We start from the raw sequence: 25,160 nt of genomic DNA, 5'->3' as shown, positions 1-25,160 counted from the left end.
TATGGTCCCAGAAAATGAAGCCTACTGACTTTCTTGATCCTCTGAAGATTTCCTGTCAAAACTAAAGAGTAAAACTAAAGATATCGTGTTCAAATGTTACTTTGCTAAAGGTGAAAGTCACCCATACAAACAGTACTTGAGTAAAAGTCTTAAAGTATCTGATATTAAATGTAATTAAGCATCAAAAGTACAAGTAAATGTAAATTATACATATATTTACATGTATGTTTAAAGTGTACTCTGGGTTGTCCGATTATCGACCTGAACAATTATTGGCTCTGATATTCAATATTTTTCTGATTATTGGAATAAAAAAGCTTGGATGCAGCAACAATCTGAACAATAACAGATGTAGTGGAGTGAACTTACAGTGTTTTGCCTCTAAATGTAGCAGAGTGGAAATATAAAGTAGTGGAAAATATAAATACTCAAGTGCCTAAAAACAGTACTTGAGTACATTTACTTTACGTTACATTCCATCCCCGTTAGCTCAGTGTTATTACAATATGTTTTCACTCTTGAGCTCTGCCTTTGTTGCATCATATATGGAAGCCTACACACCGAGTCTCGTCTCGTCTCAGAGTGATGCCTCCTCTCATCCATAAACGATCTTCGCAGTGAGCCGCTCCGTGGACACGTCGGACGGAAACTCTGCCTGGAAACACCGCGAGCTAATCGGAACCGGCGGCCGACAGAGACGGACGAGTCTGCAGGATCCGAGGGGGTCGACTAGGTGGGATCAAATTAATTTATGTTCCCGGCGGCAGCACACACACACACACACACACACACACACACACACACACTGTCTGTGTGGGAGGAGCTTCACTGGTGTCAACATGTCAGACTGTCAGACAAACAGGCCGGATTAAACACACACTGAGGTCCAGATGAGACCGGCAGGTTACATCAGCAGTCTTTATATATTTTACACAACAGTAATATTTCAGCACTGAGCTGAAAATACGTCATCATGATCAGATGTGAGATAATCTCATGTTTATGTGATGAAGACTCACATGTAGCTGTGAACAGCTGATTAGAGGCTGCATGTTTATGTCTGCAGCAGGTTAGCGTCTCACTCTGAGCCTTTTGTCTACGATCAGAACCATCTCTGACCCAACAACAGTCATCTTTGTCGTCAGCAGTGCTGGCTCAGGCGTGTGTGCGCTGACCAACCAGAGCAGGAGGAGAGAGCTGATAAAAGCATGTAAAGCTGTTTTATCTAACACAAACTTCTAATGTGTGACTTTACAAAACATGAGCAGAATGTGTCCTTTAATCCTTTTATCTTCATTGATATTGATTTGACATGTGGCGGACCCTGCCACCTTCCTAGCTTCACACAATGTTCTGGGATTTATTTTCCTCTGAGAACAGCTTGTTTATTCACTGATGGAGAAAACAAATATTTAGTTTTCAGTTGCTCTCAGTGTTACACACCAACAACTTACAGACAAAGACATGAAAATGTGAGTGAACCTTTTTCATGCCAAAAGTCTTTTATTTGCTGAAGGAACGTAAAACTGAATGAATACACCAACAGCTCTTACGTTACCTAACCAACAGACCCATGAAGCGTGAAGTCGCACAAGGAAAGGAAAAGAAAAGAGGAAGACGTGAATGACAGAGCAGCTGGAATGAGCCTGCAGCTGCACGCTGAGGTCACCGAGGTTTGTGTTGAGTCGTCAGAGAGGAGAAGACAGTTTATTTCAAACCGAAGAGGGCAGCAGCAGTTAGCAGCAGCAGTTAGCAGCAGTAGCAGCAGGAGCAGTTAGCAGCAGCAGCAGCAGTTAGCAGCAGCAGCAGTTAGCAGCAGCAGGAGCAGTTAGCAGCAGCAGCAGCAGTTAGCAGCAGCAGGAGCAGTTAGCAGCAGCAGTTAGCAGCAGCAGGAGCAGTTAGCAGCAGGAGCAGTTAGCAGCAGCAGTTAGCAGCAGCAGATAAGAAGGCGTACGAGTCAAAACAAAAGGATATCTGGGAGAAAGAGGAGAGCAGCTATATTTAGCTCGGCTTCCTCTCCGGCGGTGACAGCTGGGAGGGGAAGCGAGGCGACGGCGCTGAATGCTAATTGAGATGCTCTGAAGTTCATGAATGAAGCGTGTGTGGCGCACTGGTTTTATTACCTGCCTGTTACATCTCAGCCGCTCATGTTCAGTCTGAGGGGAAGGAGACACAGCAGCCCTCAGATCTCAGTATTTTTAGCCGTTACATAAATTCCTCTCCACAGATCTTCATCCTCTATATTTGACTCTCAGCTGTGGTTAAATGTTTTATGTGTCCAGCAGCAGCTCCCCTCTGATCTTATATTTAGGTCTGGAGGAAAGGTCGGGCCCATAATCGACTTTTATGTGAAAATTATCACAACTTATTGCTCTGCGGTTCGGCCGTCGACACATAACATCATTTGCGAGGCCGTAACATCTCACTCTGCAGACGTGCTCCCTGTTTCTTTATCTTACGGCCTCATTATTCGTGCTGTTGTGTTGACACGCCGGTTACTTGTCACTGTGCTGTGAATAAAATCAGTCTGAGGAGTGTGAAAATATTCAGCAGCGTTTTGTTCCTGTTTGTTTCAGAACCGGTGACAGAACCGGTCCCAGCAGCCCACCAGCTTGTGGCTCATGTACAACAGACTGGAAGCGGCTCATGTCTAGCTTAAAGGAGCAGTTCACCCAAAAATGGCAGATTAATGAGCGATATTCTGCATTTTTCCAAGTTGCAAGTCCAGTTGCTGAAAACATAACTACATTTTAAAATGCTCTGTTTTGGCTCTGATGCTAACATTTTTATTTTTCACTGCAAATGCATATCTGCTTTAAGTGTTGAATACTGGTCTCCTTTATATCAGCGCGGAGGGAGGAGATGATGATTTTATTTTTCGAGTGAACTGTTCCTTTAACCATGTAGCTTTGTTGCATAAAACCAGACTGTGACGGTTCGACACCATGAACCACAAAGGTCCGGTACGTTTGTCGCTGATACTCTGCTGACAGATTTTGGGAGTTGACCTGCTCGGTTGTTTAGGACTGAGGACGTGCTGCTTGTGAAGTTTGTCTTATATTATTATATAAGAAATAACAAACCGATCGTGCTGAAAGCCCGTCTCCCTCTTGGTGTTTCTATTTCATTGAGTCCTGAGAGTCTTGTGTAATTTCCCAGCATGCATTAGAGACGAGCGGGAAAAAGCTTTCACAGCTCGCACAGCGACGGTGTAAAGTGGTAATCAGAGTAAGATGATCCCATCAGTCGCGTCTGATTGAGTTGTGTTTGATTGGATTGGCCGTTCTGGACGGATCATGGTGGAGGGATTAGAGACGTCCGAGCTGATAACCAGGAGTGTCCACCATCTCTCTCGTCTTCTGTCTCTCTGTCTGCATCTGTCTGTCTTCGTCCTCTCTGATGAGTCGGGGGATCGTGCTGAACGTTGCTGCCCCTTGACTTCTTCCACCAGTGAAGAACTGGTTGTCAGGCCCACTCTTACTTTATGTGCCGTTGTTGTTGACAGTATAACGTCTCACAGTCATTGTGCCATTAAGACTATTAAGACCATTATTCTGCATCATCGGACCAACAATAATTCGTCGGCCTCACAGATAAAGTTTCATACGAAAGAACAAAAGCAAAAGAGAATATAACGTGTTTAAGATCGTACAGTGGAGCTGCACCGTGTGAAGGAGGACCAGGTGCTCATGGGAACTGTTGTCAATGAGGATTAATCCATTATCTGAGTATTATGATCAGCAGGATGGTGTTTGTGGGATTAAGGCAACATAATCTACCATTTCACAGATTAAACAAACAAGATGTAACATCATCTGGTGAATTAGTGAACTTGAGAGATGCTGGTAGCTTTGGACAGAGCTCAGCTAACTGTTTCAAGTCTTTGTGCTAAGCTAAGCTAACCAACCTTACATTTAATGTAGAGTCCTACTTTCATTCAACTCACTATTTTATTTAATTAGTATAAAAAGGACAACTGAGTGTGTTGGGACTATTTTATTCATCTGTTTAAACTGTGAACATGTATATTTATGTGTGTGTGTCGTCTCAGGTGTGACCTGCTGTGTTGTGACTGATGATGGGAGGAGAGCAGAGCCACGAGACGAAGGAGAGAGAAGAGGAGAAACAGGAAGTGTCTGACAGTCCTGACGGCTCAGGACCGGCTGCTTCTGAAGGTAAATACTCAGGTACAGAACGATCCAGTTTGATTTTCATATTAAGATTCAACGTGAAGTGTTTGAGATGAATAAAACTTCACATCGCTCGAGATAAAACCAGCAGTTTCTAAACTTTTAGGCTCGTTACCACTAAACACTCTAACGTCTCAAGTCTATTTACATGTTATCACCTCAAGATTTTTGCTTTAGGTGATGTTATATAAATAATAAGAAGGTCTACATATGGAGGAGGGTGGATGGATGGATGGATGGATGGATGGATGGATCAGACACAGGACTTGTACTGAGGTTGCTGCTGTTCTTCTCTCCAGAGAAACCAAAAGTCAACATTGAGATATTAAACTTAGAGACTTAGGTCGTCTTAACGACACTGTGTGAGAATAAAAACACAACGAACACAACATGATATTTGTCCCCTGACTCGGTCCTTTCCTGCAGGTCCAGCACTAACTACAGGAAACATTACGACACGCTGAAAGCTTAAAACTTGTGACATGACACCCAAAATATTCTTATTCTTAAGTGACCTGTTAGTTATTCACCATCACAGGACTTTTACTTGTGATTGAGTATTTCTGCATGAATGTAATGGTACTTTTACTTCAGTAAAGGATCTGAATACTTCTTCATAGGGGTGGCAAAAACATAACATAACATAATATGATTTTTTTAATCTCTGTCTTTTGAAAAAGTCTGAACTTCTCGATTTGCTTTAAAGATACTTCCCTCATCCAAGTTCATCCTAGAAATAAATGTCACAAAAACCTAAATGTCACCGCCCACATCATCATTCAAAACGCTGCATTTGACTCCACAGACACCCCCGGAGAGCTGCCCCAGTGCCAGATGGGAAACAGGAGGGTGGACAACATGTGCTTCATGATCTCGTGCACCAACTGGTACTGAACCGGTTCTGGTACAGCCGGTTAATGAACCCGAAGATGTTGATGTTAGCAGGACTGTCGGAGGAGGTGGAGAATGTTGAGGTTGTGACGCTGCGTTCATGAACCCACCGGAAAAATCCAAAACGAGGCTGTCGCTGCATGTTGCGTCGCTCCACTGCTGCTCTTCAGGAGAAAATCCTGCGTGTGGATGAGCAGATAGAAGAGTGAGGAGCTGCTGATCGCTGAATGTTGCTCGTGTGACTAAACTTTACTTTATTTGAAGTACGGCAGCTTCTGTCTATTAAAACCACAGGTACCAAACGCTTTGGCCTCGTGTTGCAAAGAAGATGTTCCTACTTGTCCGTGTGCGTTTTGCTTTTCAAAGTTCTCGGGCTGATTATCAGTGAATTAAAATTAGAATAAAACTTTGTGTACATAGAGACAAAGAAGACAAAGACTGTTCTGAAACAAAAAGTATTTTTAAAGTATTATTCTGATTTCAGCTGTTTAGATTCTTCATGCTCTGGGGGTTGTATGTTTGTCGTCTGGCTGCTGTTCTCATGTTGAAACAGGCCGTCTAATAAATAAGAAAACCTCCAAAGAAAGTCTCATTTTTGGTTTTTGTGCCGTTTCTCTTGCTTGTTTTAAGCTCTGTGCATATTTACAGTCTGACCTGCAGCGTGCACTCGCCTCACACCAGCACACAGAGTCTCATTAAAAAGTTGGTCGAGCATTTTTTGGAAGCTGATGTGCAAAAATGCAAACTGATTTCTGGGTGATAGGATTCATCACTACTTCACTCTGTTGAGGAAAGAAAAGTTTCTCATGAAAAAACTCTGAATGACACATTAAATTGTAATGAAACTCAAATGCTGTTGGAGGCATCAGCCAGTCTGTCCGGTCCCATTACTGGACAGGTGGCCGAACATATTGCATATCACCAGAGGAGATGCATGTAAATCCCTAAAGGGGTATTTCAGCAGAATACCACAAGGCAGATTTATTCTGCACATCTGGTAGATTTATACGGCACATAATCTCACAGATGCCCCAAAAACTGTTCATGGACTTGCAGAAATTCATTTAGTATCAGAGCTGTTGAAAGTTACTGCGTAATGATACGTTCACATAAACTTCTTTTGTTCTTTTTGTGAGAAAGACTTTCAGCAGAGCTTTAAAACATCACCAGCTGTGAGCCTGGATCGGTTCAGACGTCCTGCTGTCTGACTCAGTGAAGACAAACTGTGATAAACAGACAGGAAACAGAAACATCAGAGGGAACAAGACGAGAACATTATTCATGTTTGAGGGCTGTGTTGGAGAATGTGGTCTGTTTTCTTTAACCCAATGTATGTTTACAATTAGAGAAATTAGCACCAATCAAAGTGAGCCGAATGAATTAGTAGCAGTTCCCACTTGCAACGTGTTGAAGGATGTTCAGACAACTATGACTGGATTACTCTGACACCTGGGAAACTTAAAAATATGATTTTTCTCAGGCAGGTTCTGCAGGTAAGCCGATAAGGAGCATCTTTTTCTGGGATTTTTTAAACTGATTTAAAGACATTTATTCATAATGGACAGCAGAGCTTCTAATATCTTCAGGAAAACATCGACGTCACACTGAATGTAAAAACGTACGTAACATGTCTGTGTGATCAGATGTGACTCCAAGTTCAAGGTTGTAAAGTTTCTTCAGTGAGCAGCTGACAGTCCGTCTGCTGGGTCAGTAAGTACAGCAGGAGGTTTTATAAAAACTGACTTTAACTGCGTGCGGATCAGTTTTAGAGAGTTCAATGACAGTAGGAAATTAATTAGACTGAACTCAAAGAGAACAGATGTTAAAAACTCACAGGATCAATGATCACGTGCTTCATCCACTCAATGAAAAACCTGTTGGACAATGAAGTTTTCACTTTTATTGACATTTCGTTGTTAACAGAACATGGTGTTATTGGTATATAATTGGCGTGGGACAGTAAAACCAAAGCAAACATAGAAAAAAAAAATCATCTCTGTTTCCAGTCATGTTAGCATTTTAAATAATAAAACCTCTTATTAGAAATAAAACTGGAATTACAGGATAATCTTCTCAAGTCATTAACGTAAACATGCCTATCAAACATAAGCATCGTCATAAAAATGGTTTAACATTATGTGCAAACGATGACGACTTTCATCTTAAATAAGAGAAAGAAAGAAAAATACAAAACTTTCCAAAAGCTTTCGTTGGTCTTTTGTATTTACACGAGCTGATAGTTGATATCCGGCTGGAGAAAGACGACGTGATGACTATAAAAAAATTCCACAAACAAAACGGTGCATCATTTTGCATGTAAAGAAGTGAGCGAAGGTCAGATTTTTTTCATTTTGATTTTATAATCAACCCATTTGGTCAAAAAACCCAAAACCAAACAAAAACCAAACTCTATTTACAGAATCTTTTTTCTTCATAAGAAAAACTAACAGAATTGAATCTCTCTTAAAGCTATATCTGATAAAATCTCCCGAGAAGTAGTAGTAGTAGTTGTTGTGATATTATCCAAAGAACTTCAATATATTTTGTTACTTCAAAAAGTCTGTCCAGACTACCTTTGATATGTTTTTATTCACCTACGTATATTTATTTATTCTTTTTTTTCTTAAGAAAAGAGAACGTTAGAAACTAAAGGCAACAACAGGCAAGTTAAAGGAAGACTTAGCCACGTGAAGCCACGAGCCCGGACTCACAGCAACGGTTGCCACAGATGGGTTTGTACTGCGACGATGCATTCAAAGACGTGAAATGTGATTTCTGTTATAAAACCATTTTTGGAAGAAAATGGTGGCCGCAGAGTTAAACAGTCACGATTAAAACAAGTCTGTGGACTGTTTGACAGAAAGTAGCTTTAATTTTTCATGCATGATATTTTAATTGCTGCTGCTCTCGGCCGTAGCTAGCTGCCGTTAGCAAGTAGCTCAGTTAGCCATGGAGCTAAGTGGCCGTGTTAGCCGACTGGAGACTGCCTGGATTGCAACCTCGGATGACACGAACGGGGACTGAACACAGCATCTGAGAGCGACGGAGGTTAAACTGAAGACAGAGGACACAGTACAGAGGTGATTTACAGCGGCTCTGACCAGGACTATGACTCCGGGGACGAAAAGACACGGCAGGAGAGGACAGAGAGACAGAGAGAGAGACAGAGAGAGACAGAGAGAGAGAGAGAGACAGAGACAGACAGAGAGAGAGAGAGAGAGAGAGACAGAGAGAGAGAGAGACAGACAGAGACAGAGAGAGTCGGACATCAGCAGCCGATGAAAAATCGGTTTTGGTGAGTTTGATTTAGTTTCCGTCCGGTTTGAATGGCGTGTGGTTCACGATGAGTTAATGAGGCGATTAAGCTCGTCTGAGATCAGTAAAAGAGAAAAACTTGAATTCAGACGTGTACGATTATTTCTACGTCCGCAGAATCCTAAAAACTAAAAGAACAGATTTGCATCATCGTGTTGCTTTTCAAAGATTGAAGCGATTGATTGAAGGTTTCCTGAAGTTTAACGCAGATGTACCATCCGTGGCAAGCGTTGCTTCTGTTTGAGAGTGGCCATGTCAGATAACTAAGTCTACCTTTAAAGGCAACTCACTGTTGTCCAAAGCCACCAGAACATCAGCAGACCCGGGACAAAATGACCCCGAGGTGAACGTCCCGCCAGGAGATCGGAGGGAAAACTGTGGTGCTAAACTCTCACACAGTAAATGATGTGAGACCGAACAGGAGGAAAGTGACGTTGAGAAAGACGTCGTGTGGCAGACAGATCCAACAACACCGGTGTAAATAAAGTATTTGTGTCGGGCCCAGTTTGTCCCAGGTCTGCATACAATTACCATAAAAGAGGCAAATTTTCAGAGGACCCTTCGCCCTCCGTGAATAAATAAGAAGAGCGGTGGACAAACAGTTTCCACCGCGAAGTTTAAAAATCTCACGTACATATATTTCTTTATGTGTGTTCCATAAGTAATATGAATAGGCGACAATAAATCACTACAGTATGTTTTTCTTCAAGTAACCTTCTTCCATTTCCACAAACAGACATCTGCTGAAATACACTGTACTTTTGTAAACTGCTATTCTTCTGTAAATCTCAGTAAATATTTACACAGTTTCAGACTTCTCTCTGCAGGGGGGCGGTGTTTCTTCAGTGCAGAACAAATGTATCTGAGCAAAGATTTTTTTTTTTCAGGTAAAACATGGTGGAAAAGAAGGTTTTCCCTGCTCACCACCCCCCGATTAAACTCCAACAAATGACCCTCTCTGATGAAGACCTGCAGGCCGTCAACAAGCCTCTTTCATAAATCCACTGTAACCTGATGAGGATGATGTGAGAACAGGAGTCATTCGGCAGAAGGAGCCTGAACGCTTACAAAAAAAATTAAAAATCAAGCAAGCAACCAGAAAAAATCAGCATGAGGAACTGCATGAGAAGTGCTCTTCTCTCCCTCAACATGTACTGCGGAAGTGCCGTGAAGCAAGGCACTTAATCCCCGAATGCATCAGTGCAGCGACTCGGTGGCTTGCGACATGTAAGGATGTTGGTTTAATCTGCCTGCACATCTGCTACTGTAAAACCTACAGTTAAGTACCTGATAGCAACATTAGCGATAATTCTGTATGCAACATCTACACCTCTGTCATTTACATTATGAATGAGCACCAAGAACAACGATGACGGTGAGAGAGAGTGAAGTGAATCAGAGATGTGGGCGTGTTGGAGTGGGATGGAAACCCCTCGTCAGCTCGATGAATCGTTTCCCCCTCAGGGAGGACACACCGGTACAAAGCTACAACTCTCCCCTCCCGTCATCCTTCATGTTAAACCACAGAGTTACAAAACACTCGACTGATGACTAACCTGCTTCACAACGAGCCTACAGCTTCACAAAGACCCGGTTCAGACCTGGTATCAACAACCCTGCTGAGTAATCTGATTACATGTGGACAGCTCTAAGTACAGGAGTGGACGCATTCAAGATCAGATCATTCAGACTACAGTCAGAGGTGGTCTGGGCCACGTATGACCACATTTATTTTAGCATGTACGCATCAGAAGAAGAAGAAGACGACGAAGAACCATTGAACTTGTAACCACAACATCACCAGACTCCCTTAACAAATGTTGTGATTTAAAAGAGTTGTTTCATGAGGAGAAACTTAACAAACTTTGTGAAACTTATTTATGACAGATTCTGAATCATTGTCTCCTTCTTGTAAATTCAGCATTAAATGAAAACAGTCAGTTGTTTGTTTCCTTGTAAAAAGTGTCAGTTTGTGGCAGCATGGCTGTACCAGCCTGTCTGCTTCTGTGTCTAAAGTGCTAAAGTCTTACCTGCCAACATTTAGCAGCTGTTTGAACACACTGTTTACACTGATTTCACCATTTACACTCAATTTATGAAAGAAGAAACATTTTATTGATCTAAACATGTCACATTTTACAAATACACTAAACAGTAACCAGTATAGGCTACTTGTGGAAAAAGTCACCAGACTCCATTAGAAAAAAGCTAAATTTAGTGAGTTGTTGAATTAGGAGAAACTTTATAAACTTTGTGAAACTCTGTCTCTGACTAATTCTTCTTGTAAATTCAACAAATGTTCTACATGAACTTCTTTCTGTCTTTGTGTCAAAAACATGGTGATTTTTGTCCAAGCGATGAACGAGTTTGTTTGCAGAGAAGTGTGATCCGAACTGATGGACCTTAGAGCCGTCCACTTGTGATTGGATCACTCAGGACTGAGGTTAATAGCAGCTCTGAAACGGGTCAAAGTGCAGCAGCATCAAGTAGAGACACCACACGGCTGATAACCACGTCAACAAGTACGACGATCACATAATATCTACCCTCTTACAGCCTGTCTCGTCTAAGACGCGCACAAAAGCAGAAAACCTGAAGTGATTTTCATCAATAGAAGTTTCAGCTGAGAAATAAACTGATAAAATAGTTTTAAAGATTAACACGTAGAGTGAAAAGTGAGGAAGACAATCAACACATTAAGATAAACAGTCTTAAAGTGGAGCCTTTTTAAACCGCTGATGGCTTCATCATCATCATCATCATCATCATCATGACTCCATATCAATGCTAGTTTTGCTGAAAGTAAACATACAAGCTAATTTCCATTTTCCTTTTCAGTTTCCACAATCATGAGACATTTGTCTCAGTGTTTGTAACTGAATAATTGAAGCGTTTCATTCCAAACTGATGGACGTCCTTTGTGAAAGAATCAGTTCGTCAATAAATATTTCAAAAACAGACATTCAGCATCTGACAGCTTCAGATATAGTGGAAATGTGTCCCACCAGTTATACACGTGTTTAGTATTCATACTGAGTGACAATCAACTGAGAGGACATTAAAAAGTAAATATTATGATAATTGATTAGTTATTGAACGTTTGTTGTTTCCAGCTTCTCATGTGATGATCTCCTGCTGCTTTTTTCTGTCTTGACCATAAACTGATTATTTTTGAAGTTTTATCGACACTGCAAGTAAAAACAATGAATTGATTAATCCAGAAATAATCTGCAGATTAATCAAATATGCAAAAAAACTGTTAGCTGCAGCACTTCACGTGAGCCTTCACATCATCCAAATGTTGGACAGCTTTTGGAGAGCAACTCTTCTAATTTTGATCAAAAATGCATCTTTTTCTCCTTGAATCGAGCCGTCGTCACGCTCACGCTGAGAAAACAGAAAGAGTAAGACATGTTTGGTCCAACAGGCGATTCTCTTTGGAAAGACATTCATGATTCCCTCCCAGCACACGCAGTCTGTATGATGTGTATATCGGCTCAAAGGTAGGAGGAGCAGGCAGTCTTGTTCTGTGTTTATTGTACACCCTCGAGGAACAAATATACGTTTTTCCAGCGAGTGGAAAATAGCTCTGTAAGGTATCGAACGACATCGATCCGCGCTGAATGCTGCGTGTGCTGAATTGCTCTCGACACCAGCAAGTAATTGCGAGGATATGCGGCAAGAACACATTCAATTACTGCAGGACAGGGAGCTCGGTGAATAAGGTACAAAGCACAAGCGAATGAGAACAAGAGCAGAGGGATGTACACAGGCAGAGAGGATGTATGGAGTCTGAAGTGTAGCCTTGAAAAGACACCGGCTGCATTATTAATGTGCCTCAGTGTGTGTGGGGATGTATATGGACAGTGTAGTTAAAACTCTTTTCAGGAACAAGATAAAACTGAGAGGTGGTTTTTGCGTGACGATGATGATGAGGCATTTTTTAAATTATCCATTAAGTTCATAATCTCTTCTCGACCCAAAGATCAGCGTTTAAATGTTCCCCTGCGTCACAGAGCAGATAACAGTGACTCGGTGACGATGGCCCAACTCGCCCTACTGAGGGATTTCTCGCCTCGGGTGGGAGGTCGGGGATGGGGGACTCCAAACCCCCTCTGGGAGCCGACTGGCCTCTGCGTGAACCATTATGAGTCATATTGGAGTTAATGACATTTAAATGAGCAGCTTGTGTATTTAAATAAAGCACGCTCAGTTTGAACTGCAGTCGCTGCTGTTGAAGAAGGTTCGCTGAGGACTACAGGTAAAGATCTACCTCTTGGTGCGAGCATCGCTCCGTCTGCACGGTCTGTTGGACAAATCTTTTTTATCAAAGTGGAAGTTAACTTTACATGTTGGCATCCTAAAATGGCAGCTGTTAAAATCATCTTCACTGCCCAGAAAATACCGACTGAAACAGCACGTTGTTCGTTCATTTATACCAAACTGGCCAAAAGTGATGAGAGAGGAAAAACAGCTAAATGTTGGATGTGTTTGATCTGTTTTAAATCTTAATTCGTCTTTCTGAGATTGGAAAAGCAAGCATACCTGACAGCGCAGTGATTACAGGGCTTAATTAGACAGTCTTAATGTATTAATGTCTGAAACAGCTCCTTTTTGCAGGTTTTTCTACTTTGAACCTTTAACGGTCCAGTGTGTAGGATTTAGTGGCATAATGCGATGAACTGAACCTCCCTCGTCTCACCCTCCCTCTGTAGAAATAAATCAGATATTCATTAATCCAATTTAAATGTCTTTTTTTTAAAAAATTTTATGGTATTGTGTTTCTTTTAATGCCTCTCAGTCTTATGTAACTTTAAATTGCCTTTTTGTTTAAAGATCAAATTACAAATACATTTTCCTTGCCTTGAAATGCAACGACAAGAACAGCAAATGTTGGCACTTAGTCTAAAAGCACTTAAATCATAAATTAAATCATAATGAAAGCAGCCTGACAGGACGAGCAACCTGTGGCGTGAAGCAGACTGGATACAGATGGTGTATTGCAAAAAAACAACAACTGTGAGATGCTGAACCTAAAAAGATGTAAAGAAAGCAGCAGCACAGATGGACGGAGGAGAAAGTAAAAGGGATAAAGATTTGCTAGAGGAAGAGGGCGAAGCTAGGAGAGGCCGGATGGACGGGAAGAATTACAAGAGGACAGTGAGAATAAAAGAGGGAGGACAGTCGGATTAAAGCGAGGGATGTGGAGGGCGAGGAGCCCCTATTAGAGCTTTGTGAACAGAAGTACTTCATTAAGCTCGGTCGATGTCGCCGTGCCACAGCCAGCATACTAATACAGACCCACATATCCTCTGTGCACTGTTGAAGCCCTGCTTTATTCTGCCTCCCTGTCCCTTTTCTTTCTCTTTCCTCCCTTTTTGCATTTCTCCAACTCTTTCACATCTTGAGGAGCCTCCCGAGAAAAATGTTGTTGCCAAAAAAGAGAAAGAAAGTAGTGCCTCATCCGATTTAAGATTCAAATAAACAAACAGTACGACTTTATCCTGGAGAGCTCTGCCTCTGTGAACTTTCATATTCATCCTACCCATTAATATTCTGTACAATAACTCAAATAAATAAGGACAAGTGTGTTGGATTTAGTGGCATCTAGTGGTGAGGTTGCACATTACAACAAACAAAATATTCCTCGTCTCAACCTTTCCTACGTTGGCTGCTAAAAACGTGAAAGTCCGTCTCCAGAGCCAGAGTTTAGTTTGTAGAAACATGGCAAACAAAATGGTGGACTCCGTTAAAGAGGACTCCCTCCCTGTGTAGATAGAAAAGACTCATTCTAAGGTAACGAAAACATGATTCTCAGGTAATTTTACACTCACGAAAACATAATTGTTAATATCATGTTTCATTTCTGTCAGGAGATCTCCCTAAATCCTACATGTTGGTTTCTCGAAATTTGAGAACATTTATAATCTGTAAGAAATCGGATAAAAGTAAACGTGAAAGATTTTTACTTTCATCTTTCTCTTACATCCAAAGTTTCACTTGCAGCAGTTTGATAAATACACACCCAGGTTGCGTGCCGCTTGTTAAAAATGAGCGAACGTGTCGGACACAGTTAAGGCTGTTGAACTCTCATTAATCCATTCTATCATTATACGCTGATGACAAGCTATTCTACATCCGTCAAAAACCAGTACAAGCTGCGTAAATCAAAGCACTTTTTTGACGAGCTGAGGGGAGTTGTGAGTTGACGAATGTCTGAGGTGATAGTGATGAAGATGTTTTTGTTGTGTATGGTGAAAAAAGAGAGAAAAAGGTCCTCTTTGACAGTTTAACATCTCCATAACAACTTAAATAAATTAAACAAAAGTCCACAGAGAGATCCTTGGTTTTTTCTTTTTGTTATGGCCTTTCTACCTAAAATTTTAAATTCAAGTTTGATGTTTTCAAACCTTTTATTTTCTTTTTTTTTTTTCATGAAATTTCATCCGACTGAATAGTTGAAGTAGTTCACGTGTACAAGCTGTTGTAAGAACAAACTTGAAGGTGTCTTCTGGCTTTAAGGAGCGTATTCCCTCTGCTCCAAATCCTTTTTCTTTTTCTTTTCACTGAGAAGAGAGTCGGGTTGTAGGTCCTAGAAGAGATAGTCAAAGTTCAGTGCCACTCATGAGACCCCATCTCACGTCGCCAGAGAAGTTGTCATCAGATCCTCCTGGAGTCTTTGCGGCTTGTTCTCGCTGTCCTCGGTTGTTTGTTTCAAGCGTCTTCGACTGGTGAGGGAAAATTTGTACTTGTGTCACGAGACAGGCACGAATCTCCCTCACACACACACACACACACACACACACACACACACACACACACACTCACACACACTCTCAGCCAATGTCTAAATCTACTCCCGCAGAGCATTTTCAGTGAGCGCCCTGTCATCACTAGCTAGCACAGTTAGCGTCTTTCAGCATTGACGTTCCATTGTTTTTTTTAGCTAGCGTTCAAGGCCATTAGCCAAGATAAGCTAACTAACATCATGACCCCCTTCAGTCCATGAACTTTGACCTCTTCGAAGGGGAGTTGCCTGTCATACCCACTCCTGAACGGGGTATTTGTAGTAGTGCTGCGTCATGGTGTTCTGCTGCACTCCTTTGTTCTTGAACTGAAAGATCGTATACACCAGCACCAGGATGCACAGCGACAGGATGCAAGGGATCACCACGGCGATGGCGTTGACCGTCGTCGGGACGTCGTTGATGGTCACCATGATGTCCACGTCGTCGAGGGGCAGCTGGCGGTCACCACGGTTACCCTTGCTGCCGGAGCGCTCCATGTCAGACTGGTCGCAGCCCATCCAGTCGCGCAGGATGGACTTGGGGTATCCGGGCTCCACCGTCAGCTTCTGGTTGTCGAACTTCCAGTACTCCTTCCCCTTGTAGAAGTAGGTGTAGTCTGAGGAGGGCGGGTGAGAGGGTGACGGGGGAGGAAACAACGATGGGTAGGAGGGAAAGAGAACAAATTAAATTAGTGGGTTGATCTAACTGAAACAAGCTAAATCCAACATATTTTGATGAGATCATTTCAGTATCATCGTTAATCAACTTTCAGGGGAATGACCGGATTACAGGCAGCCATCTTACAAGGCTTCGATCTATAAACTCCACCATGTTTCCTCAATTCCTCGAAAGCTCCCTCTAAGGAGACAAACCGTTACAAACTCTTTCCTTCTCTCTTTAAGAAAAGCTTTCTCTTAAACTGAAAATCATCCATCAGCGTCCCCAGCTTGTATCTCAGCCCCGGTGGATCCCTGTGGCGCGGCGTCTCATTAGAGGCAATAACACTTGTATTGTGACACAGCGGTTACAGGCAGCTACAGTATTTCAGTCCCAGCAGCGGCTGTTTTTATTGAAGGGCGATGTTATGTAACGCCTGTGAGACGGACGCTGTAGCTGTGAGACAAATGGGACAGTATGTGGGAGGGAGGGGGACAAACAGGAAGAGATGAACCTTCAACGACACACACAGTCTCACAGGTGGTGATGAAAAGCTGGAATAAGTTCATGCACATGAGCTAATATTGTTCTTATTACATATCAGTAGGTCAGAGTTTCGTCCTGACCTCCGACTACATGGAGACAATCTGTGGAACATGTGGTCATTTATTCATTCAGATTTCTGTGAAATGTTTTATAATACTGCTCATTAATATTCTTTATTTGAACCAGGGATCAACCAACAGCCCGAAGCGCGCGCACACACACACACACACACACACACACACACACACACACACACACACACACACACACACACACACATTTGTCTGCTGCATCCAAAGTCCCTGCAGGACAGCTTCTCATCTAACACCAAGACACCATGCCCGACCGACCATGTCACCGCCTCTGATCTCACACACACACACACACACACACACACACACACACACACACACACACACACACACACACACACACACACACACACACACACACACACACAGGCCCTCTGAGGCTGCCACAAGGTCATGAGGTCAGAACTGGACAAGTGGATGTGGTGATGAGCACTTTTCCTCCAGCAGTCAGTCAGTGAGAGTCGGCCTGAGGCCTTTTAATGCTTCTGGAGCAGAAACACTTTGTGGAACAAGAAGCGATTCAATGAGAAGAAACTGAATTATCAAGAGTCTGTCTGCCTGTCTGCCTGCCTGTCTGTCTGCCTGTCTGTCTGCCTGCCTGTCTGCCTGTCTGTCTGTCTGTCTGCCTGCCTGTCTGCCTGCCTGCCTGCCTGCCTGCCTGCCTGCCTGCCTGTCTGTCTGCCTGCCTGCCTGCCTGCCTGCCTGTCTGCCTGTCTGTCTGCCTGCCTGTCTGTCTGTCTGCCTGCCTGCCTGTCTGTCTGTCTGTCTGCCTGTCTGTCTGCCTGCCTGTCTGTCTGTCTGTCTGTCTGTCTGTCTGTCTGTCTGTCTGTCTTAACCCCACTACAGAAAAAAGGCTATGTTTTATTAAATTAACTCTGTTAAATCACACATCCTGATCCTCGAATAATTTCATCTTGATTGCATCAGACACTCACATCCCTCCCGGCTGATGAAGGCCCCCTGCGGTCCGTCCGGTATTCCCTTCCACACGGTGATGGGTTTGGGGTATCCGGGGTCCGCCGTGCGCTTCTCCTCGTTGTAGCGCCAGTACTGGTCCCCTTTGAAGAAGTAGGTCTTTCCAACCGGCTCCCAGCGCAGCGCCGTGTCGATGCCGTCTTTGGGCAGGCAGCTGCCCAGCTCCACCAGGCTGTGAGGGTAACCCGGCTCGGCCGTGACTTCCTTAAACACCCAGTACTTATCGCCTGGAAGAGGTGGGAAAAGATGAGTCAGCGCTTTAAATATAGTACATATACTGTCAGTGTCACCATCTCAAAGTGAAATAGCTTAAAATGTCAGTATTTAAATATAAAATTTGTACTTCAACAGCTGATAACAGGTAAAAGTGACCTCTCAGTCTGTGGGAAACGCTGCGATTTCACAAAGTGTAGGCACCTTTGGCCTCATGTGACCTCGCCACACACACACACAGGCGCGTGCACAGTCACACACACACACACACACACACACACACACACACACACACACACACACTGACAAACTACAAATCCATCTATTTCTGTGTGTCCACATGTGCCTCTGTGATCAGCCAAGCGTGTGCAGGAAGCATCTCTGAGCATCTGTGTATGTCACTATGTGTATGTCACTATGTGTGTGTGTGTGTGTGTGTGTGTCATAGCCTGGTTGAGCTTTGTCATTGTGTGTACACGAGTATGTGTGTGTGTGTGTGTGTGTGTGTGTGTGTGTCAGAGAAAGAGTCGGCAGCTGAGAGAGCAAAGCTATTAATATCTGCTCCTGGCTGGCCGTGATAGCAGGACACTCCATCAGAAGATGTGTGTGTGTGTGTGAGTGTGTGTGTGTGTGTGTGTGTGTGTGTGTGTGTGTGTGTGTGTGTGTGTGTGTGTGTGTGTGTGTGTGTGTGTGAGAGAGAGAGAGAGAGAGTTGGAAACAAGTGACTCCACAGTCAGCAGGCCAAGGATGAGGGAGGTTTCATACATAGACTGAAATTCTATTACTTTAGGCCGGGTGCTCCCCGCTGCCTCGCTATTCTCTATTTCACACTTTATTAAATATATTTCCAGGAGGAGGAGGAGGAGGAGGAGGAGGGCAGGACAGAGTCTAATAACACCGGAGCAGATGCTAGACGGAGATTTGAAGTTTCTCCACTGAAGGTTGTGAGTAAAAACCAGCTGATTTCAGAGCAGCTCTATGAAAGAAATTAAAACTGACACACGATCGAAACATAAAGATCGAGACGCCTTTCAATGGTAAATCATTTATGACTAATTAACCCCAGTGAGCTCTGTGACATTGTCACAACAGGGAATGTTTGCTAAGTGCAAGTGAGCGAGCCGAGAGAGACTCAGATAAAACATCTGGTGGAGCGATGAGGTGAGATATTTGGAGATACTACAGAGTGTCACAATTTGTTCTCATGCAACATGTAGTCATGCAAGAAGTGTGTGATTCCAGTTACTCACTACCAACACCTTCCTCCATCTGTTATCTGCACTGTGAGACTATTTAGTCACATTTAAGTTTTTGAAAGTGATTAAGAAATAAATAAACTGGTGCACAAGTTTTTCCCCGTCCCTGTGTATTTCTGTCTGGACCCGTGAGACTGGAGGCCTAGTTACCAGGCAGAGCTGTGACACATTGGTGTTGACTGGAAGGCAAATGTTTGTACGTGTGTTCACGCTTTTTCCTCGTACCTTTGAAGAAGACAAATTTGCCGTCAGATCTCTCGTAGGCGGCGTCGATGCGAGGCGGCAGGCCCTTCCAGAACTGATCGATCTGCATGGGGTAACCCTCCTGCACCTTGTTGTTCCTCAGACGCCAGAACCACCGGTCCTGCAACACAAAGAGTCAAAATCAAATCAATTTTATTTATATACACAACTCGTCGACATTGCCACACAGCTGCGAGCATTTATAGTTCCTAAGTCTTTCAGTATCTTTTGTCTTTTCAGCTGCTGATCAATCAGGAAGCGGTGAAATTATATAGATGATCAGATTTCCTTTGTTTGTACAACTTTCAACCTGAACACAGCAGCACAGCGTCCCACCGTGAGCGTCATGTCAGAGGAAAATGGCCGCCGTGTCTATGGACTCTGGGTGACGTCATAGTGGGTTTACACTCGGGAACAACTGGTCGGTTTGACTAATGCACGTCTGGTCAAAAACACTTCAACTCTGATAAAGAGCAGCTCAGCTCCAACACCTCACAGAGCTTTTTAATCTGGGATAGTCAACTGGTTCATTCTTCAGGTATGTTTCTCATATCAAGAAGAAGAAGAAGAAGAAGAAGAAGACAGCAGACGTCACCTCAAAATGAAGTGAAATGAATAATGGAAGGTCACACACAGGAATACTTCTGGATTAAGAAGAAGGCGTGATGAAGGAAGAAGACAAACACCGGGTCAGAGGAGGAGGAAGAACCAGACAGAAGAGAAAAGACTGAAGATAAAGACAAAGATAAGTGAGGTGAGTGAAGGAGGAAGGAAGGAGGGAGGAAGGAGGAAGGAGATGTAATAAGGAAGGAGAGGACACAGAGAAAGGAAGAGACAGAGGGAGGAAGAGGAGGAGGAGAAGAAGGCGAGCATCAATCTTTGCTCATTATCATTTGGCTTCGGTGAATCTAGGACACAGCCAAGCACAGTCCCCACTGAGTGCTACACACACACACACGCGCACACACACACACACACACACACACACACACACACACACACACACACACACACACAAGCACACACAAACACACACAAACACACACACACACACACACACACTCCATCTCATGTGATCCAACATCGTTGGCTGCTAATGCTTTTCTGTGTGAACCAAAACAGAAAAAAAAGAAGAAGAAGAAGAAAATCGATGCTTCTCGTCCAGCGAGAGAGAAACCGTGAGTGTTTCTCACCGAGGAAACATCCCATAATGAGCGTCTCCTTTCAAACGCCCACTGGCTCTCAGCGCTCTTTATGTCTTCATACGGCCGTGTCCCAGAGTGGAAGGGAAAAAGACGATCGGCCTTGTTTTTCTGATCGATGATGACGATGATGATGACGATGCATATTTGGAGTGAGAGGAGGGTTTTTGTGTTCAGCTCAGCACTCGCTCAGTGCACGACGTGTGACTACAAGCGTCAACTGTTTGGAAAACGTCTCCGATGAAGTCACATTTACACCTGCCTGTTTTAAATCTGCAGGTCAGCAGCTTTGTTCACACAGACGACAGCACAGTGAGAGGATCTGTGTTCACCAACCAGAGGAGATAATTAAATGTCTTTGTCATCAACTATGAATGAGTTTGAGTGAGACACAGGACTCTGAATGTGACTCATCTCCAGGAAGTATCCTGAACTCTACGTAACAGTTTGTAGCACTTCATGCATGAATCCCTTGTTTATCGGCCACATGTGAGCAGATTGTAACGTGACATTTTTAATGACAGTTCGTTGTTTAAAGCTGCTGGACTGTGGATTTCTTTGTGAAGATCTCAGGTCGGATTTTCCGTCACAGTCCAAACGATGTGACTTCTCTCAGTGCCTCTCTCCGCTCCGCTAACGGAGAGCAACAGTTGCTAACGCTAGTTTAGAAATGGCATCCGCAAACAGAAACTGTCGACCGGCTTCCAGCACAACACAGAAGCTCCACAGAGAAACTGGGCCGGCAGCCGACCCGTCCTACAATCCCAGAGCTTCATTATTTAACGAGCTGAGAAATGAACTTTTCTTACAAATGGCACCTTTTAGTCAACTTCATTTTTAGAAAACCATTTTCTCTTACTGCTGTCGTGTAAACAGGAGTATTATAATCTGTGAGGTGCAGCACATTCATGACTCTGATGCAATAATTCATTTTAACTTGTCAGCACCTGCAGTGACATCAGCCCCACCGCGCTGCCTTTTCAAGGCGGGAACATCGAGCCGTTATTCTGCCGTGTCGTCTGTGTGAAAGTGACGGAGAAGGAACGAGGGGAGAGTTTCACAACTGAGGCAAGATGGCGTCTGATGGCGTTCAGTCCGACAACTAAACAGATCCTTCACTCATCAAATACAAGAGAAATGTCCCAACACTTCAACCCACAGAGCAACGTTACAGGACCAGACAACAGGGATGTGGTAGCTTAGCAAATTATATGAGGAAAATAATGCTGAATTAAACATGGAAAGGTGTCTGACCAGGCGGTCGGGATCTCATCTCAACACTTTATAACAGCATCTAAACGATTAGAAACAGTCGGCTGAAACATTTTCAGATTTACAGATGGAAACACGCTAAAAAAAACCCACAGATCTCCACGTCATGACGTGTACGTCACGCCTCTTTTGCTTCTGCAGCGCCGGCGTGCTGTATGGACTGACACACTGGAGCGGCTTCATGACGCCGCTGCACCATTTCACCTTTAGTTTCTAGCAGTTTGTGAGTTTGAACTGTGCTTTGACAGACGCTTCACAGAGAGGTAAGCGGAGATGATCTGTTGTAGAGCCTCGGTGCCAGACTTCATCACGATCACACCGGCTGAGCCTGAACCAACTGACCCACAGAGGAATATACTGTCACAACTTCTTACTGCTCAACACCCAAACACACACCTGCACGCGGCTCGGCAGGTAACGACCCAGTTTAAAAAGAGCTGAGCCACATGAAACGTGTGTGTGTTCGGTCTGCATTGTACACCTGAGCTTAAAATATCTCTTCCTATATCACATTAAGGTCCACAGCGACTGCAGCAGCTGCTCAGTTTGACTAAATCCTCATCTAATGATCCACTTAGAGACGTCTGAGCTGAGTTACAACGACCGCCTGCATCTGCTGCATCTTATTGTTCTTCATTCAGTGTGTTCGTCTCATTTTCTGCCATTTATTGATCTGCTGTACATATTAAAGTCTGAAGTAAGTAAAGGATTTTGACAATCTGTGTCTGTCTGTGAACCAACAGGATGGATCAGAGAGACGAACAGGACACGATCAGCTTCTTACGATGAACACGCTGTTTCCCCTTCTTCAACATTTACAACCGAACTGTTTACAATCCAAAAAATCCTGTAACGTCCACGTGTAGTTTGAGACAATGGTGTGTTACCTGCACACACTCCTCGTCCTCATGACTCTCCCCTCCAGACAAACAGCACAGGTGACTGGATTTTGGTGTCCAGAACAACAGCAGTAGTAGGAACATAGGCTTAAAGGCTTACGGAGACAATCAGGGTGAATGATCGGGCGTAAAAGACGTCACACTGTGAAACCAGAGATAAGGATTTGTCTCCCGTCTCCCATGAGCCAAATCTTACCCAAGTAGTTTTAGCTGCCTAGATTTAAAAGCAACGGTCGTCCAACACCTGTCCGACTGTGCGTTACATGACCAGACATCCAATTATTTCAAGAAGCGACTCAAATATCTGAGTCGACGAGACAACAGACACGTTTCTGTGCGTCAGCTCCTTTAATCTGAACAGGAGGAAGATTTTACTTTCACAAAACCACAGTCAGACACACCCTGTCTTTATTTTCATGTCCACTTATCATCCAGTGAGACGGACAGAAATACATACAGACAGACAGGCGACAAGATGAGTCGACAGGTAGGAAGACAGATGGATTTAAGGACAGAAAGACGGACAGAGAGGACACAGACAGGTATGGACAGGTGAGCAGATAGAAGAGAGAGCGACACATCGACAGGCAGGAAGGCGGACAGACGGAGAGCGAGACGGGTCTGTGACCTTTTCTAACATTCAGTTTAAAGATCAGAGACATCAAAATAGATTTTTCTTCCTCTTCTGGTCCTCACACACACACACACACACACACACACACACACACACACATCGAGCGCAGTTGTCTCGTCTCTCTCTGTTTGACATTTTAACATTTTTGATCCAGAGTGTGAATATTTATGCGACCCTCGTCATGGCGCCTCCCGCTGTGTGAGTCTGTATGATGGTAATAACAGAGCTGCATTAATCAGTGACTAACTGCACCGAGGCACACGCCCGGCGCCGACGATCCGAGGTTAGATGGTGCCATATGCCGACGGGCCGACTCTTTCATCTGAGGATCCTGTGAGAGGACACATTTTTAGCTCGGCCAGCCCCGGCGGGAAATCGGAGTGGTAACGCTGCCAGCGCCGGAGCGTTCGTTAGCTTCTGACCGAACATGAGTCACAGACACTCGGGTCCTGCGTCCTCACAACTTAATGTTCAGTTAAGCCTCAGCTAAATCCCCCAGTGGCACCCGGTTTTATATAGAAACTACAGCTAACAGCATCCTGTCCTCAGAGGGTAAGATTTAGGTTGACGTTTTAGTACATTTAATGTTTGTGATTTAAGTGATCTGATGTCTCAGGTGACAAACTGAAGTACCGCAAAAAGAAAACTACACAACCAAACAAATAAACGGACCTAAAAGTGAGACAAACACTTCAGAGTCATGAGTGGAATAAAAGTTTTTGTGCAGAGTGGTTCAGCTCAGCAGTGTTGGTTTGGGTGCGTCTCTGCTCACCTTGAAGACGAACATCTCCCGTCTGAAGAAGGCCACGGTGTTGAAGTTGCCGTCACAGATGTTGGGTTTGCCGTTTCCGGGCAGTGCCGGCCGGTCGCCAGGCGGCCGCGCCGGACGGGAATGTCGGTCGTGTTTGCGTTCGGAGGTGGAGTGCGTCCGCCGAGACGGTAAGGTGGGTAACGGCCTGGTGGGCTCCAGCATGGCCGTGGGGATGCCTGGTGAGAAACATCCATAACAACATGAATCATTCACTCAGCGAGAGGACCGATTTCTGTTTGCTCTCATGTCGTTTGCGGGTTCAGATACGATGCAGTATTTTTAGTTGCACTCGAAATACAAAGATCCACAACTTCATGAGTCAGCGTGTCATTGATTTTAGTTGTGTTTTCATGTTGGATCCTCTGAGACAAAAAAAGGTTTAGAGATTCATTCAGCAGCTGTTTGTGATTTTTAACAAATCAATATTTCAACATGTCTCCTCAGGAGTGTGACTGCTCTCTCGCTTTAGCAGGAGCCATATTTCACAATCGTTTTGAATTAAACCCTCGACTGAGCGGACGGCTGACATTTCCAGGCGCAGCTGAGAGGCAAACAGGATCAACTCTCCTCAGATACAGTAACAGGCTTTGTTATCCACGCTGAACACCAGTGTGGTGGAAAAATACTGTTGACCGCACTGCTTGGACAGTATTTTCTTCAACACTGACTCAAAATGTCACCCGTGTACTCTGACCTTTATTGTTGAGATGTTTTTTTATTGTGAAGGGAAAAGATAACCGGCCCGCTCCGAAGATAAAAACAGAACCACGACACTCCAGAACAAAACCATCCAATCAATCAGCCTGAGAGATACAGTCGGTTATCGTGGTGTTTTATGAAGCTGATGAAATATTAAGTCTTCAGATGTGATCTGGATGAAGTCTCTAACACGCTGTGACCCTGCAGACGAGTCTTTTCTTCTTTGCATCACAACAAACGTTACACTACATTACAACAGAAGCTGTCATCAGTATTTCAGAGGAGACAGAAAGCGCGTCAGGAAACGTTTCTGCTGTTGACAGACTCGTCTTTGTTCACTTAAAGAAAGAGTTTACTGGAAAGTCAGGCGTCTTCTGTGAAGCAGAACAAAGTGTCCCCGGTGTGAACACAAAGGAAGAGGCACAAAGACGAGCGTTTTGTTTTCTAAGCGTTTCTCTTTCCAGGCAAAGATCGAGC

General features: G+C 43.8%; 1 protein-coding gene and 1 long non-coding RNA gene across 2 annotated transcripts in view; one reads left to right on the top strand and one right to left on the bottom strand.

Annotated features, from left to right (window-relative positions):
- Positions 1–605: 605 nt before the first annotated feature.
- LOC311254219 lies at positions 606–5,653 on the top strand. The gene is made up of 3 exons (XR_014622221.1): positions 606–733; positions 4,052–4,175; positions 4,996–5,653. It is a non-coding gene; the product is annotated as an uncharacterized lncRNA (long non-coding RNA).
- A 1,313-nt stretch (positions 5,654–6,966) lies between these two features.
- mmp24 (matrix metallopeptidase 24) overlaps positions 6,967–25,160 on the bottom strand; it is a 59,379-nt gene continuing 41,185 nt past the window's right edge. The window contains exons 7-10 of the mRNA XM_084349298.1: positions 23,946–24,160; positions 19,149–19,287; positions 17,415–17,681; positions 6,967–15,800 (exon numbers count right to left, since the gene is read on the bottom strand). Coding sequence (XP_084205424.1) covers positions 15,436–15,800; positions 17,415–17,681; positions 19,149–19,287; positions 23,946–24,160 — 986 coding nt within the window. The 3' untranslated portion in view covers positions 6,967–15,435. The remainder of the gene's footprint in view (positions 15,801–17,414; positions 17,682–19,148; positions 19,288–23,945; positions 24,161–25,160) is intronic.

Source organism: Pagrus pagrus (assembly GCF_965226575.1).
Source record: "Pagrus pagrus genome assembly, chromosome: 3".
NCBI classification, from domain to species: domain Eukaryota; kingdom Metazoa; phylum Chordata; class Actinopteri; order Spariformes; family Sparidae; genus Pagrus; species Pagrus pagrus.
The sequence above is the reverse complement of the archived record's forward strand: the minus strand, read 5'-3'. Positions and strand labels throughout refer to the sequence as shown.